Raw genomic sequence first — 17,417 nt, 5'->3', positions numbered from 1 at the left:
GTCAAGAAATCTAACAGCTTTATACAAAATCACAAAATAATACTGTTTGTAATAATAATAACAATTCAAATTATTTAATTGTACATAACCCATTACTTCGTGATTTGATTGGTCACGTATTTCAGATCAGTTGCTTATTCGGCACACAATAATAAGCAAACGAAACAAAATACTTAAAAAACTTAAATTGATCAGAAGAATATCATTACGATTTGATCCACCACGTTGATTCTCGTCCAATAGCCAAACGCCACGTGTTCTCCCACTACGAACCAGACACGTGGGCCCGCTTTGTCACCACCACCATCCCCCGCCCAAATATCAACCCCAGACGGTGGATGCCTTCACATATCCACGATGCTCCTCGGCGTACAACACATAAAGCGCGACGTACAACCAACCATGCACCAATGTTCTGTTAGATAACGACGTGAGGTGACGGCGTCAAGCTGTTCTATAAATGGGCGCAGCAGAATCTCAGAAGTAGTGTTTCTTCACACTCCTTTGTCTCTATTCTTCGTTTCTGTTTTCATTCATGACGATAGAGAGAGTGCACGCGTTTTTCGATTTTTCATGTGGTTTGGATTCTTCTGCTTATGACGTGTAGGCGCGAAATCTGGAGAAAGGAGTCGTCGGAGGTTTTCATTTTGAAGAGAAATAGAAGTGCGTCGGCGACTCGCCGGAGCGTATTCTCTTGAGGTTTTTGTAGCTTCAATCTGCATGAAGAGAAGAGGAGTATGAATTGAGGATTTGGAGATCATTTCGGAATTATAATTATTCTCTCAAGTCCGGCGACGTATTTTGTTGAAGATTCATCCTCGAGGTAAAATTACAAAACAATTCGGTTGAGAAATATGAATCGCGTGCTTTTATCACTGATATGCGTTATTTGTGCCCTAACTATCGTCCATTTCCTTTAATGTAGATAAAATTAGGGTTTCAAGTTTCCGATTAAGTTCTTTAGCGCTTTCTCAATTTCTAGATACAGTGTTGAGATTGGAGAGAGAAGGAAGTGTAGGTAACGAAGGAGAGCATAGCCATAGCCATAGGCAAGTCAAAACTCGAAACAAGTTTTACGAATAGTACTGACTATTTGAAATTCATATGTCTGTTTCAACATTCGTGGTGAATGTCTCGCTTATTTGTTATGTGTTTGCGCATGTTTTTCTGCTATAAAATAAATAAGTAACCTGGCTTTGAAAATAATTCTTTTTTAAAAAACATGGAAAGGAATTATTGTGCTGTGAAAAGAAGAAAAGGAGGTGATATATAAATTAATGCTTTGGGTTTGTGGTGGCTGATGATATTAAAATTCCTGTCAGAAAATTCGGCAGGAAATCCCTGTATCTTTATTTTTATGTACACCAAAGAGGGGAGCATTGCAGGCCACTCTGAAGGATTTCTGCATTCAATTATTGACCATTCATATTATATATATTAAGATAAAAAGGATCGACCTACAGGCTACAGTTCTTCTTTCTTTACTTTTTGTTCTTTATATATGATTGGTTTCGGCTTTGCTTCCGTTTATAGGGATTGCTAGGAGGGAGAAATGTGTAATTTTTTGGCATTTGCTGATATTAAATACATTCAGGAATATTTTAGTGCTCGTCTTATCCAAATTCATTATGACTTATTCAGGTTATGTTTGTGTATAATATATATATATATATATATATATATATAAGAATGCCACCAATAGTGGTTTTCCTTATGTTTTTATGTTTGTCGTCAATTTGCCATTTTTGATTAGCTTTTTAATAATGAACTTTTGTTCCTCCTACCTTGAAACGCGGATTGCTAATTGAATTGCTTTTATAAATGTCGGAATATGTTTCATATTTTAGTTCAAATATCAAGAATTCAAATGTGTAACTCTGATAGATGTAATCCATGACACAATCATTATCCCACATATATACATAGATATTCAATTCTGATTTCCTTTGCAGATAACCCAAAAAAAGCCAGAAAGTGCCAGATAACAGAAGAAGGTAAAAATGTTGACGTGTATCACATGCTCAAAGCAAAAAATGGAAGATGACGAAGATGACGGAGAGGATGCCCCACGTAAAAAAGACCCTGTCAAAAGCCTCACTACACAGGTTCCATATATATATATATATATATATGATAATATATATGTACATATATGTGTGTGTACGTATATACATTTATGCCAACCTTTTTAATTTGCTAATAATGCATCTAATAGTCAGTCCTCTCCTCTATAAAGCATGTTGTATCACCTGGCACTGTGGCAGGCAGTAGAGTGGTGATTTATCTTTGCTCTTTTTCACTGTCAGGGTTTTCTTTTTATCCTTGCCAACAAAGTGTCCTATATTCACTCACAATCCTTTCTTTGCTTTTCCCATATCCAATGGGCTGGGATCCACACTCAGGCCTTTCTTTTATTTTGAATGAATATTAATCATAATTATGGTGTTTGACTGGTTGTCTTTGAGGTTGGTCTTGTGCTTTTCATGTCTTCTGTTTGGTAAGATGGAGGGGTGGGGAAATTGATAGGAAGGGATTAAAACATTTTAGGCAATTAGGGTTTTCAATTATTGGTTGGGAAATGAGATTTTATAGTTAGGTTTGTGTGTGTAGGAGGGTGAAACGACACCGTATCTGCTGCCTAAACATTACATTAGGGAGGGTTTTTGAGGGAAGATATTGTGGAGGGAGCAAAGACAAAGGACTTTAAATTGAAGGGAGACAAGGGCATGCCAGGCTTTGGATCATGTGTCGAAACCTTTGTCCCAACATGTTTGGTCCTGAGTCTGACTCCTTTAGTTTCCTATCTTCCTTTCACACTTTGCCATATGATGTGTCTGTCATTCATCATTTCAAGAAATTTATGTAAAAATAAAAAAGAATCATAACCATTTCTATATTGGGAAAGGGACAGTTCAGCAGGTGTAATGATAATGTCTTTCTTATATCTGAATATCTGATCAACGTTACAATTTTGTGCACTCTCTCAGTCAATTTAAACTCTCAGATGAGTTCATAATGTGATTCGATAATCTATTTTCAAATTTTTAAAATTGATTATGTCATTCGTTTTGTTTATATGCAGATGAAGGACATGGCATTGAAGGCCTCAGGAAGTAGCCATGGAAAGCCTCCAAGAACTCCAGGAAGCTACAAGAAGGGTCAAAAGTCGTACCCCCATTTTGAAACGCTGTCGGGAGTGATGCAGCCCGGAAGCTCAAGCTCTACGCCGGCCTGGGATTTTACAAATAGGAGCCACCACACTACTCGACCGAGCTCACAATTCGACAGGAGAGACAGCGGACTCGGCCCCGATGACGTGGTGCTGGATGAAGAAGATCACAAAGAATGGACAGCACAAGTAGAACCCGGTGTTCAAATTACCTTCGCATCCCTTCCCAGTGGAGGGAATGATCTTAAACGAATTCGTTTCAGGTATGTATACATATATATCCGTTACAATAGTCATATCTCTCGGATTCTTGAGCCTAGGCTATGTATTAATCTATAACTATGTCGAAAATCTAATATGCTGCTTAAGCCGGGAGATCTTCGACAAATGGCAAGCGCAGAGGTGGTGGGGCGAGAATTTCGATAGGATCATGGAGCTCTACAATGTCCAAAAATTCAACCAGCAAGTCGCCAACACTCCAGGCAGATCTGAGGACGGAGTATGTTTTCTTTCAACTAATTACATTACATTCTCTCTATTAGGGGCATATCCTTTCAAGAACTAAGAACATGTAAATTATTGGTCCGTATGCAGCGAGACTCGGCATACTCAAGACTCGAGTCTGCCCGAGAGAGCCCTCGGATGACTTCGGCATCAAACAGAGAATCAGTTTCCCAATATGGAGGCCAAAGGGGGGAAGCATCATATATGGAATCATCGAGGATGACAACCTCATCATCAGTTTCTATAAGCAATGCTAGTGAGATCGAGGCAGAGTGGATTGAAGAAGATGAACCAGGTGTGTATATTACCATCAGACAACTCGTCGATGGTACTAGAGAACTACGGCGTGTCAGGTTCAGGTAATGTAGTACGGAATCTATAACTTAAATTGGTTGGGAAACTCGTACTTAAGTGTTAAACTATGTGGCAATGATGCAGCCGGGAGAAGTTCGGGGAGGTGCACGCGAAGCACTGGTGGGAAACTAACAGAGACAGAATACAGAATCAATACCTTAGCTAACACAGTGGAGAGAACAAAATGTGTCCTCACACTACAGGATTGCGATTTCTCACGATTTTTTGTTTCATTAAGACACAAATTGTTTGACCAAGAACAAAATCCGACTAAGCAAAAGCTAAAGATGCAGCAAATGATATCTATATAAATATATACACACACACACACATATTTATGTATGTATCATCTCACACAGCATGCTGTAGAAGTTTGTAGCTATCCCAACAGATCGACAAGACAAAAACAACAAATGACGTTCAGACAGGTATGAAGCAGGCAAAAAGAACAGAGGAAACTTACTTGTGAACGTGAAACAGTATTTCTTTAACCACCAAATTTCCCGGTGTGAGTTCTCCCGGGAAAGTGTTGTCGGGATCGTTCATGGAACATACCCGATTGCCCACGCCAGCCTCCCGCCTTCATAGTTGGGGCAGGAACAGAAGGCTTCTTAACCATTGGCCTATCAGTGCCAACAGTCATGTTTGCCAGCTTATCAGCAGCATCGGATGCTCGGTAGACATTCTCCATATAACCATCTGTTTGATAGCCAAAACAATACGATTAGCTGCAGGATTCAATGCATCAACACCACCATGATTGTAACCAAGATAATTGAACCTGCGGAAAATCCAGCAGGAAACTTACTTGGTGGCCTCATTCCAGGTGGCCTATATCTTGGTTGCTGATGCATCATGTTTTTGTCACTATTAGTAGCAGCCTGTCCCAAATAGTTGAACGAGGAGCAACATTAGTAGGATATATGAGAAAATATTCGTTATCTTAACTAGTAGACTTTCCATATTGTTGCAAAAAACGCAACCCAAATTAGCTAGAGTACGTAAAGTAGCTTACTTGATTGTTCATATCCAGCTTTTGTGCACCTGCGTTGAATAAAAAAAAAGTAAAATTATATGATGCTTGTGATAGTCCCGAGCAGGCACAACAAGTAAATATATGTATGAATCACTATTCATTAATGGTAATCAAATCAAATATCTTCTTCATCTCTTAAAACATAAGGGTGTGTTTGTTTGGGGATTTGAATTTTGAATTGGAATAATTGTATGATGTAATATAATAGTAGAGCTGGCAAAAACTGACCTGATACGAAATAATTGGATTTTGGTCAAATATTTCAACCCGATTATATATACGGGTTGACACGAACCCAACACGATAGTAAACGGATCAGGTTAGGGTTGAGGCTCTCAACTCGAACCCGACACGACAACCCGATTATAATATATTAATAATAATTAATATATTTATTATATATGTAAAATAATCATAATTTAATAATTTTCTCATAAATTAATTTAAACTAAGTTCAATTTAATTTGAATCAAGAAATTCGACTTAATTATGTATACAAGTCAACACGAGTCAATCCGAACCGGACACGATAATAAACGAGTTAACACGAACCCGACACGATAATAAACAGGTCGGATTAGGGTTGAGTAATTTAACCCGTTGTATTCAACCCGACACGAATTGATCCATTGTCAGCTCTATATAACAGGTGTTGATGTAATATTTTAAATATAAAATTGATTTTAATATAATATAAAATATAGGTATTTGATTTGATAGAATAGTAGATTTTGAAGAAAATCTTGTAAACTAACATATCCTAAATACATAAATTTTTACTATTCTCAATATTTTCCAAAAACATTATATCTAAACGCTACTTTGAAATTTTGAATGCATAAGAGATAAATTACCAGCTGGGAACCTCCCACTGTTGTTTTGCTTGAAAACTCCGTGTGTTCCAGCTGCAAGAACTCAAAACAGTAAAATAATCAACAATTACTTAGCGAAGGCAAAACATAAAGAGCAGGTCGCAAAACTTACCAAGAGGAGGAGCTCTTGCAAGAGCAGGCCTATTGTGCAGTGATGAACCATAAAAGCAGCTCTGCACCATTTTCATAAAATATAATTAAAACAAAAAATTGTCATCTGATACATTCTTCATTACAGCTAACGTTGATTCACTATATTTCATCGAATGTTGTAACATAGTTAATAAAATTATTCACCTGGAAGAATGGATGTTGAAGCACCTCCGAGGCTGTTGGCCTCTTGCACGGATTCCATGAACAAAGGGACTAAATTAAGCACACAAAGAAAGCGCAGTTCATAAGATTCCGTTCGTTATTGAGTCAGAATGAGAAAATCAGATACGATTAAAAGCATTAGTTCTTATAATTGCTTACCTTGATAAGATTGATTGCATCCTTACTAACACCTGGCATCAGCCCAGACAGAGGGACTCCAGCAACCTACCATACCATCACATAGTAGATAAAATAAATCATAATATATGATAATAGATTAGGAAAGGTGTTATCCAAAACAAATAATCGAAATTAATATAGCACGCAAATAATGGAGTGATGGACTCACTTCTGGAAACACATAATTCATTGCACGCGCAAGTTTATGTCCTTCAGGCCATTCCCAGTTTTTTGGACTGCCTATTACACAGCATATCTTGTAAATTTCGTCAGGCTCGCTACACCCACAAAATAAAAATGCTACTTCAAAAACCTTTCAAAATGCTATACAAATAGAAGAATTGAAAGCAGTATCTTAAGAAACTGACTATTATGTGAACTCGATAGATTTTACACATTAATCAAGACCAGATATATTACTCGTCAACCTCAAAATTAAGAAGCAAAAATTAAACAAGGACCTAACTATGACGATTATACCTGTTACCCGGAAATAAAGGGCGCAGTGTGAACAACTCAGCCATTATTGCACCCATTGCCCACATATCTAAAAGAAAAGAACATATCAAAAAATTATCCTGAAAATAGTTTGTAAGTAACTTTATTATCTCCTCACCAACTGGAGGACCATATGCTTGTGATTGGAGTAGAACTTCAGGAGACCGATACCTGATAGTAAGATCATAATTCATGAATATGTAGTCACAAAATAACATAGGAAGCAAGTGAAGTGTGAAACATAATGTGGTAAAGAGAAAATCACCAACCAGCGGGTTGAGACATATTCAGTGAAAGGTGGTTGAGAGTGAATCTCGCGCGCAAGACCAAAATCAGCAATTTTAACGGTATCCTTGGATATCAACAAGTTCTCTGTTACAAGCATCAACAACAAAAGACACAAGCTGTGATTATATGCAGAAAAAGTAGCAGGCAAAAAATAAATAAGCACGCATTCATGGTTATAAATGAGAAGTAAAGCAGAATGATCTCCAATCAATTTGATCACAATCATACATTGTAGAGAAAGCAACATTAGAATCCAGTAATGTGTTTGTTACAACAGGTATATTCATGCACTTCTAAAGACAGTAGAATGGTAAGTTAGTTCCCATAAAAATTCCGCATATATTTAAAATCGAAAATTGCATAATTCAATTTCAAGGTAAATCCAGTTTCTAAGGCATTAGGCGAAACATCCAATCTATAAGGGGTAAATTTGGAAAGAACAAAAAGAAGTTTTTTTCCATACTACAAATACTCATGGTGTGAAATAAGATGCACAGTAATCATATATAAAGTTGGCATTCAATTTTAAAATAACCTGGCTTGAGGTCACGATGAAAGTATCCACGTTGATGGATGTGTGCAAGACCTTTAAACACTTGGAAGCACCAATTTCTAACTTCATCTTCCGAAAAGTAAGTTCTCCTGTCTTCCATAAGCTGGTATAGATCACATTCCTAGAGCAATCATAGCACATCATTAATAAATAAGAAATGTCATGAAACTATTAGAAAGAAAATTAGCATTATGGGAAGCAATGAATACCATGTACTCAAACACAAAATATAATTCATCATTTTCTCGAATAACTTCTTTCAGCTTGATTACATTTGAATGATTCATTTTTTTGAGTGACTGCAAAAAAGAAGTCCGTTATTTGTCTCTGAAAAAGGTCAGCTAATAGAATCAATATGGAAAGGAAAAGAAAGTACTTATTACCTTCACTTCTCTAAGGCTTATACATTCTTCCCATGAATAAAATTTTTCCTTCATTTTTTTTATTGCAACCTGTAAATAATAATTCATTAGACTAGATAAATTTTATTATATCAAATCTCCAAGAACCAGATTGTTTGAAATGAATTTCATTCAAATCAAGGTAGGTATTCAAGTGATCATATACATACCACTTCACCAGATTGCTTGCTTAGTGCACGCCAAACATTTCCAAAAGTGCCATTACCAACTTCCTTAATGACCGTGTACCTGCAGTTTGCCATTATAATAGCCGAATAAACAGAGAGGAAACTAATCGTGGTTGTAAATTCACTAAGTTGCAAGCTATCACCTTTCCATTCTTGTACTTCAACAGCTGCGTCAACAACACTTATTGCAAAACAGAAAAGAAAGGAAGAAAGAAACTCAAATTGCTATACTTGTCTAAATTATGGCATTCAATAGCTAGTAATAGATATGGCTGATTTGACCAAATCCATCTTTAATTCTTCCAGTGCACTGTCCTTCAAAGCAAGCAAACCACTGAGATCGTGATGGATGGCAGTCACAGCCTTATTCTAAGGTACACTACGACAGTTAATCAAAGAAACATCACACGATGAGAAGGTAGCAAGCAAGTGGAACTGCAGAGTGCAGAGTATCTTGATACTGATCAAGAGAAAGACGTTGTCAGAGCCAAGACAATGTCATCCAAAAGCTCCAGACATTATTATGCAATCAAATATGTGTAATCTGATGCAACCCTTAGGAAATCTCATCACTCTGAATAGAGATTTGTAGTGAGAAAATATGATGGATGTTACAAAAGTCTGAAGTCTGAACAAACGGTGCTAGTATGTTCAATACTTCCAAAACCCAGAGATGTGGTAAAACTTCTCTGAATTGACGCAGGCTTCAGTCCTGGTAACAAATTTAGATGACACTCTGATCATTAATGAAATAATAACAATAATATACTGAGCATAAATAATATTAAGTACCTCACAATTTCCTCTTCAGAGTATCTCAAAACAGATGTGTCATCAACCATACACTATAAACAATAAAAATTGCAAAGAAGAGTAAAATTTTATATCCCAAACTAGACAGCATACAGAAAATGACATTATGTGCAACTTAGATGTAAGGTCCACCACAGGCTTAACATTTATGCAAGTAAAAATATGAATTCAACCTCCTGAAGTGATCACTTACCAAAAACCTCCCACTAGGTGCAATTGATAAAGGAAACAAGAAAATCTTCTGAACTGAAAAATCGCCAGTCGAGAACTTCTTGGAATGATAAAATCTGAGGTTCGTAACAATTTGACCAGAAAGAAACCTGCTCCATGATCTAAATAGTGCTATTTTTTTCAAATCAGATGCTAAAGCAACCTGATAATATAGAGAGAAAGAAAAACCAAAACAAGAGTGTCAGACAACATTAAACAGGTAAAAAAACAAAACAAAAACAATAACAATCTAGCTTCAAACAGAAAACCATCAGATCATGATAGACATGATTATCAAATGTAAAATATGCAACAAAATACAAATAAATAGATCATAATAGGAACTCTATCTTCCAGCCTCTTTCACGTGATATATTTTATTTAACATTCTTCCACACACACAAAAACAAAAAAATCGCATCATCTGCATCAAGCAAAAACTCACTACCAATATGCAGTATATTGTCATTTGTAATAAATTTTGAAAGAAAAATTCCTCAGCAATCGCATCCCTTAAAGAACAAAAAAACAGGATAATTCATTCTGATCCAACAAAATCTACATAACGGAAGAATGACAATGGCAAAGATGTAGATCTCATACTATAATTCAAACGCAGAAACATATAAGGAACTGCATAATGATAATGGCCTCAGATGCGATATGCTCAAAACAACATAATAATAAGATGTACAACACCGTACAAAGACAACAAAACAGATTCATTAGCAACAGAACACCAAAATCCAGCCACACCTAAACAATTGTGTATTTGTATATGCCTGCAAAAAAATTTATTCCTATATAACTCCAAAAAGTTCATCTAAAAACAAATACAAAAAAGTTCAACAAAAATTCGAAGGACAAACCCTAATCAAAATCCATATGCTTTTGATCCTTCCAAAAGTATATATATTCCATCACCAAAACTATAAACAAATAAAATACGAAATATCGCGCGTAACCATCATATCATGATCATGATGAAGCAAAGAAATCGATACTCAACACACGTCGATGAATGTTTTCCCCAAACTAAACAACAAAACACATCCCCGAACACAAATCCTAAATCAATACAAATCAACTGCTAAACTTTTCGCATAGGAAAAACTGATCAAAACAAACACACAACAACTAAACCAAACACATACCAATTATCATGTAATATACATATAATTTACATATTACACACAGATACATCAAATCAGATAAAAAAAAAAACAAAACAAAACAAAACAAAACAAAACAAAATTATAAACACGCAGGGAGAAACAAAAAGGAGAAACACGAGATAAGAAAAACAGAGGATTACCGGTAGAGTAAACGGCATAACCAACGCAGACGAAAGCCAGGGCAGAACTACCAGTCTTCGAAATTCTCCCAAACTCCCTTTGAATAATTCTATGATATTTTGGCCACAGGACATGGATTTATATATGCTAGATGATGGTGGCGTATGTGGACATAACCACATAAAAACACCTAGGGGTAGAATAGGAATTTCCCTTGCAGAAAATATGTTAAAAAAGTCGTCAACATATACGGGATATTTTTATCTAATTTTAATGAACTATTAACAAATCCTTGAATAAAACGACCAATAATAGGATTTTTCTAACTACCAATATTAATTAATGCGTATATTAAACAAATCGAAATTATATCCACTTAGAATCGAATAAAATAATATAGTAACGAAAATTCAATGCATAAAGGTGAATCTGGAAATAAATATATATATGTATAGTCAACAATTTTGAATAGATTATACCTGAATTAATATTACTTTTAACAATAATGATAATAATAAAATAGACTAAATTATAAAATAATTGGATATTAAAATTTTGAATAAAATTAATTATCTTGGAAATAATTATTAAGAGGGAATCCTATCTATAAAGAATAGAGATAGAGGTGTGAATCGTGTTGTTGCTATGGGATCTTAATCGAATATTTAAAAGAAATTCTAAATTGGTGCAGACTAAAGCATATACGTTGGATAATTAGGTACGTGCAACTGTAATATCAAAATGGTTATATGTAGTAATAATTATGCAAAATAATTTTGACTGTTATATTTGTATCTGTATTTTTTTTTTTTTTTTTAATTTTTACTATTTATCATTTTTTTTTTTGAAAAAAAAAAGAAAAAAAAATATTATAATATCCAGTGGCTTCTAAATAGATGTGTATATAAAGAAAACAAATATCTGTATTATTCCATCTTTCTTGTCATGTTCCCAGTCGAACCCCACCCAAATTGAAGTTCCATTTTTCTTGCATTGGATTCTTAGTATAATGGAGTATATGAAAAACGTTGTAAAAATGGCTCCCAGATGGATTGATTTTCTTTGTACTACGAAAATTGTATAAAAAATATAAAATATATTATTTTAAATTGAATATTTTTTATTTTTTAATAATTATTTGATTTAGATTTTACTTGTTTTTATTTTTGTAAAATATTTTATGTATTATTTATTATTATTGTTTGGAAAGAAAAATTGTGTTAGGAAAATGTGGCTAAACAAGTTGAACTTAGGGTGTGTTTGATTGGGGGTTTGGATTTTGAGTTGGGATTTGAATAGTGAAAATTTTGAATTTGAATAGTTGTACGATGTAATATAAATAAGTGTTGATGTGATATTTTGAATATAAAATTGATTTTTAGTATAATATAAAAAAATAAAAAAATAGGAATTTGATTTGATGTTTTCTGTAGAAAAAAATTGAATGAATAATACAAATCTTCACAAATCCCCTAAAAATATATATATATATATATATATATATAATGAAAGTCAAGAACAAATAAAGCAATGATTGAATCTAGTTGCCCATCCAGTTTGGATCAAACCAACGGTTTTGGTTTGATCCAAAAATCGCCATTAAACCAGAACCGAAATTCCATTAGTTTAGAGATTGTTTGGTTTTGTGTTAGTTTTAATTTGAAAATAATTTATTTAATTAATATTAGATCCAAAATGGTTTATTTGTATTTTTATTTAAAAAATACACCAAACAAGACTTCGAACTGATTTTCTTTATAAAAACAAAAAAAGAAATGAATTTTAAAAAAATGTTAAAGAAGATTGAAAAAAAGTAAACATAAATTGACCAGTTCTAACCATATGAACAAAGTCTAGATTGAAATCAACAAGCACTTATTGAATTTGAGTAAATTGCCAGACGTGTATATATATAAGTTTTGATAAAAACAGCTGTGACTTACAGCAGCACCCTTTGACTTAATACATTTTGACAGATTGAAAAAAAGGGTGCCAAGGGAAAACAAAGAACACCAAAAAACAATCCAACAAGGAACCATACATAAACATATATATTTCCAACCTTGCAAAGAATTAATAACAATACTGTAAAAAACTATGTTGATTAATTGATACCTTAATCTGACTCTGGTTATTGTCGAAGATTCATTAATCTCATCTGCTCTTCAAACTTGTGTAGAATAAATAATAATTCCTCTTTTCTCTGTTGATAGTATAATGAAAGCCTTTTCTCTTCAGCTATGGCTGCTGCTGCTGATCTGATCCGATCACCTCTACCTATAAACGGCGACGTGGACGACGACAAATTCTTCGGTTCGTATCATCGCGAGCTTTGCTTCGAGTACCACAGCTTCTTCTGGCAGATCAGCAGCTTCTCCGTTTCGACGCCGTACTCGGTGTCTTCTTTCCGACAGCTCCATTTCATTCCTGTCGCTATCGTAGCTACCGCGTCGACAAAGTGACTCGATTCCCGGATGATCGCATGCCCGTTAGGCCTGAGAATTCGATCCATTTCGAGCAGAACATACGTCATTTCACACCTATGGCTTTCGGCGGAGAACAGCCCGTCTAAATGGAGAAGATCGTACGTTCGAGGATATGTCGAAAATGCCTCGCACCTGTTCGACATCGATTGCAAGTACTCGTCAGCTAAAGAAATTCAAGATGTACGAATTTTACGAATGCTTATCGTTACGTACCAATCGTGATAGGTCCCGACGAGGCCTCTATCATACACGACGGCGAGCGTGTTCGGGGAGTAGGACGAGACGACGTTCATCACCCAGAGAGGGTAGTCGACGAGAGCTGCGGCGAAGCCTCCGTAGAGAGTGTTCATATCCATAACATTTCTCACTTTCTCCGATCCTATCGCCGGCAACAGCTTCTTGTAGTGCTTAACACGCGTCTTCCATTTTCCGTCGTCGTGCTTGAATGCGCCGTCGCTACCACCACGAACGTCAGCGACGCGCTCGGGAGCAGCGTGCAGCCGTTCGGGCCACTTCGGAAGGGCCTTCAACGCAATCTTTTTGTACTTCGAATCGGGAGAAACGACACACGCTCGGATAGGAGTGTACCACGCAGAATCAGGCTCGGTCCCGTCGTCACACCTCGGAGGATAAGTATCGGGAGCGTCGAGCTTCTTGTAGCAGGCATTGTCTGAGAGCTTCTGCCAAACGGCGATGTCGTCTTTCTTGTTGTACAGCTTGAAACACATCGACGTTAGAAGTTCTTGGAGCTTATCATAGTCCGATTTCTGCTCTTCGATCGTCGTGTTCCATCCCTTCCACCGGTGCTCGTAGTTCACCGGTGGACCAGAGAGAACCCAGAACCCGCCGGGTCGAAGAATACGGTGCACTTCTAATAGGTAAATCCCTCCTGTGAAGAAAAACGATGTTTTTTTTTTCACGACAAGAGATCGAAAAAACACGTCGAAAACTTCTTAAAAGAGCGTAGCTGTTACCGAATTCGGTCCAAGGAATAAGGCATCTTGAGCAATGAGCCATGTCGAAAGAGTTCGACGGAAACGGGAGTCGCTGCGTCGAGATGATCCCGAGAATCGCAGGAATTCCGCGCTCGAGCGCGAACTGAACTTGAGCCTCGTGATTGTCTCGCGGAGCGAGAGAAACCGTGAGTATTCCCCGGTCGATCAGATCGCCTCCCCAGCTCGCAACCTTAACAATCAAGTGACGAATAAGAAGTCTAAATCATTGTAAGAAAACTCGAATTCGTTACATCCTTGTATTCGAACTCACCCCGCATCCGGTGTCGATGGCAGTTCGAATAGTCCCGTCTTTCATTCCCGGGATCAAGTCCTGCATCAGATCGACGTAGTGACTAACGCCGTTCGGGAACATGGTGCCGCCTCCGGGGAATAAGAACTTCTCGCCTTCTTTCTTGAGCCAATGCTGGTTCGATTTCTGCTTGTTGATCCAATCGTACGGTACATTTCTAACAAGATCGTGTAAAATTTCTATTACAACATATTCATCTTGTTATAAAAAAATTAACCTTTTAAGTGAGATAATCATTTAAAGAATTCTTCTGTATACCTGTACCAGCATTCATCTTTGCTCTTCGGCCATCTGATAGGCAATTTATAGCCGTCGGGAGGAGGAACCAAACACTCCTTCCTTTCGAACACCGGAGGGCAATGGCGCTCCATAAACGAGAGCCGGTGAAGGCTGTACTTCCGCCACCTCTGCATTTGTTGAATTCTTACAACAACGAACAAAACAAAATCGTCGAACAATGTAAGGATATCAAAAGAGTACCCTCGGATCAGTGCAAGGAGTGTAATCCTGAAAATCAAGGCCACAGTCGGGAAAGTTCACAGCTTTGATCTGAAGCTTCCCCTGCCCTTTAGTCGATGTTTCCTTCGTAGTTTTGACAGCTTTGCTCGTCTCCGGGATTATGTATCGGTTCTTTTCGGAGCAGAAGATTCCCCCGAGGTAGAATGAAAATCCACACAGCACAAAGAACATGATCGCCATTGGAACAGTTCGAGAGCTTTTATCCGGCTGAGGAATCGGCTTCCCATCTTTATGCTTCATGATGGAAACTTTAAAGAATCGAATCAACTAAACACTGCAAACAGATAACACAAAATGAGTCTAAATTTGACAAATTCAGCAATGTTAATTCGACTAATTCGACGAAAATGAGCAGAACAGAGTTCATGAATCATGATCTCACCTGCAAAGAAGAAATACACAATTGAAGAAACTCATAAACTACACATATATATATATATGTGTGTGTGTGTATGTATGTATAACAGCAGCAGATCAAACAGTTTCAGTGATAAATATGAGCTAGAGAATTATATAGATCTGGTAATCAAGACAAAGCTGCAATGAACTGATCACTTCCAAGACATCAAGAAACTGTAAGATCTGATCTCTGATAACTACTGGACAAGGAAACTTTTCTATCCCACTATATATACACATTTATATATATAATGACCAAAGTTTCTAGTTTTCACATGATGGGGAGGGGGGGGGGGTCCCCATCCAGCACCACTGATTCAGGAAAAAGATGAGAGAAGAAGTTGGAAATCAATGCCATCAATCCCACCTAATTGAGGCCATGCAAAAGAAAACAAGAAGCCCTAAAAGATACAGCCACTATTTCAACAAACGAAGCTTTTTCCAACGCATAGAAATGCAGCCAAAATGTTTCCAAGAAAATTTTCAGATCTGCTACTTCAAAAATTAGGGCAGAAATCCCCAAACCCCAAAATCAAGATCTGACAAGACACAGCAGTCACTGAACAAGATTGAAGAAGAGATAGATTTGTTAAAAGATTAAGGAATGTAATGTAAAGTACCTTGTGAAGATATACACAGTTGGGGAATTGATTGCAAGTAATAACCAAATCAAAATTGAAGAACTCGACCAATGTATTGTTTGAAGAATAGAGAAAGAAAGATTTTAGGGGAATGGATTCCCCTTCAATGGTGTATGTATTTATATGTATAGTTGCAGAAGGGGGGATGGATAGGGAGGTGAGTAAAGAAGAAGATGTGATTTGGGCTCACCCACATACATATATAGCAATTGCAGGCAATGTCTGTGAATTATTTTGAGTTTTTTAACTGAAGGTTTTAAATCTGCTCTGGGAATCTGTTCTTTCATAATACCGTGTGGATTGCTAGCTGTATTCTTTCTGGTTTGGTTTTTTCTTTTCCTGTCTGTCATCTTCAGGGACACCTCTCTCTCTCTCTCTCTCTCTCTCTCTCCCCCTCTCTCTCTAGATAAATATATATAAATATATATTTGATTTTTTTTTTTTAATTAATTTGATCTGGGGTGAATCCTATGCTACCGTGTATTGGGTAAAAAGGGCATAAAGGTCAAAAGTGTTGACGGCTTCACCAGGTATGGTATGGATATGTTGTTTTTGTGATTATTTTGACTTTTTTTTTTTTTTTTTTTGTAGGGTTGTTTTGAATTTGTGATTAATTTGACTTTATTTTTGTAGGGGTTGATTGGTTAGTGGGTATAAATTTTTTGTTTTTTTTATTTTAGGGAGTATAATGTGTTTGTTTGCCCAACGAAAATTTTTCTTTAACACAATTTTTAATATATATAATATACTATATTATATTTTTTCATTAAAAAAATTAATATATTATATAAATATTATTTTTATATTATTAATATAATTTTTAATATTTTACATTAAAAGATATATATATCTTAAATTAAAATACTTATGCAAAATATATCTTAAAATTAAAATACTTATTGTGCAAAATATGGGTGTGTTTACCAAATATAGTACATTTAAGCTAAAAGAACAAGTTCGAGTTTACTGTTCGAATTTTATTTTATTTTATTGAATTTTTAAATGTAACAAAAATATTATTTTTATGTTATTAATACGTCTTTTATGTTTAATATTAAACAAAAAAATAAAACATAAAACATAAAACAACCACTTATTTTTACATAAAAAAAATCAAATAAGAAAATGAGTATAATTATTATTTTATTTTTTTTATGACGTGAAAACTAGCTATCGCTACTGAAAATGCGCATTGAGTAAACTTCCAACCGAATCTAACACCCTGCAAATCAGGCCCGACATATCAAAATAATTATTTTGTTGACTGGACTAATGGTTTTATTGAAAAATAAAATAAAATAGTACGATATGCAATTCAAAGTATTTATTTGTTTATTTAATGAATTACGGGGTATTTGGAGTAGTCGTGATTGATAATGGAAAGCAACCCT

The 17,417-nt window shown here is 35.7% G+C and overlaps 3 protein-coding genes across 4 annotated transcripts; 1 reads left to right on the top strand and 2 right to left on the bottom strand.

Annotated features, from left to right (window-relative positions):
- LOC127255559 (protein Brevis radix-like 1) lies at window positions 1-4,345 on the top strand. Its single transcript, XM_051281144.1, has 7 exons — window positions 1-483; window positions 608-823; window positions 1,953-2,105; window positions 3,083-3,432; window positions 3,539-3,668; window positions 3,764-4,032; window positions 4,112-4,345. The coding sequence occupies exons 3-7, from the start codon at window positions 2,001-2,003 to the stop codon at window positions 4,191-4,193; spliced, it is 936 nt and encodes a 311-aa protein (XP_051137101.1). The 5' UTR covers window positions 1-483; window positions 608-823; window positions 1,953-2,000; the 3' UTR covers window positions 4,194-4,345.
- LOC127255555 (cyclin-dependent kinase F-4-like) lies at window positions 4,316-10,843 on the bottom strand. Its single transcript, XM_051281136.1, has 19 exons — window positions 10,697-10,843; window positions 9,365-9,544; window positions 9,151-9,203; window positions 8,502-9,070; window positions 8,341-8,419; window positions 8,153-8,221; window positions 7,979-8,068; window positions 7,752-7,890; window positions 7,198-7,300; window positions 7,047-7,099; window positions 6,911-6,977; window positions 6,600-6,708; window positions 6,410-6,475; window positions 6,233-6,301; window positions 6,048-6,108; window positions 5,918-5,968; window positions 5,043-5,071; window positions 4,836-4,908; window positions 4,316-4,726 (listed from the first exon to the last, which is right to left on the bottom strand). The coding sequence occupies exons 4-19, from the start codon at window positions 8,507-8,509 to the stop codon at window positions 4,515-4,517; spliced, it is 1,278 nt and encodes a 425-aa protein (XP_051137093.1). The 5' UTR covers window positions 8,510-9,070; window positions 9,151-9,203; window positions 9,365-9,544; window positions 10,697-10,843; the 3' UTR covers window positions 4,316-4,514.
- Window positions 10,844-12,559: 1,716 nt separating this feature from the next.
- Window positions 12,560-16,265, bottom strand: LOC127255730 (probable methyltransferase PMT20). 2 transcript variants are annotated; one of them, XM_051281431.1, is made up of 7 exons: window positions 16,006-16,265; window positions 14,948-15,260; window positions 14,726-14,874; window positions 14,429-14,624; window positions 14,137-14,347; window positions 13,376-14,051; window positions 12,560-13,294 (listed from the first exon to the last, which is right to left on the bottom strand). In XM_051281431.1, the coding sequence occupies exons 2-7, from the start codon at window positions 15,224-15,226 to the stop codon at window positions 12,997-12,999; spliced, it is 1,809 nt and encodes a 602-aa protein (XP_051137388.1). In that variant the 5' UTR covers window positions 15,227-15,260; window positions 16,006-16,265; the 3' UTR covers window positions 12,560-12,996. The 2 variants fall into 2 exon arrangements, with proteins under 2 accessions (XP_051137388.1, XP_051137389.1); XM_051281432.1 differs by lacking the exon at window positions 16,006-16,265 and adding an exon at window positions 15,369-15,563.
- Between the last annotated feature and the right edge of the window lie 1,152 nt (window positions 16,266-17,417).

This window comes from Andrographis paniculata, unplaced genomic scaffold (assembly GCF_009805555.1).
Source record: "Andrographis paniculata isolate CXL003 unplaced genomic scaffold, ASM980555v1 Contig54END, whole genome shotgun sequence".
NCBI lineage: Eukaryota > Viridiplantae > Streptophyta > Magnoliopsida > Lamiales > Acanthaceae > Andrographis > Andrographis paniculata.
The sequence above is the reverse complement of the archived record's forward strand: the minus strand, read 5'-3'. Positions and strand labels throughout refer to the sequence as shown.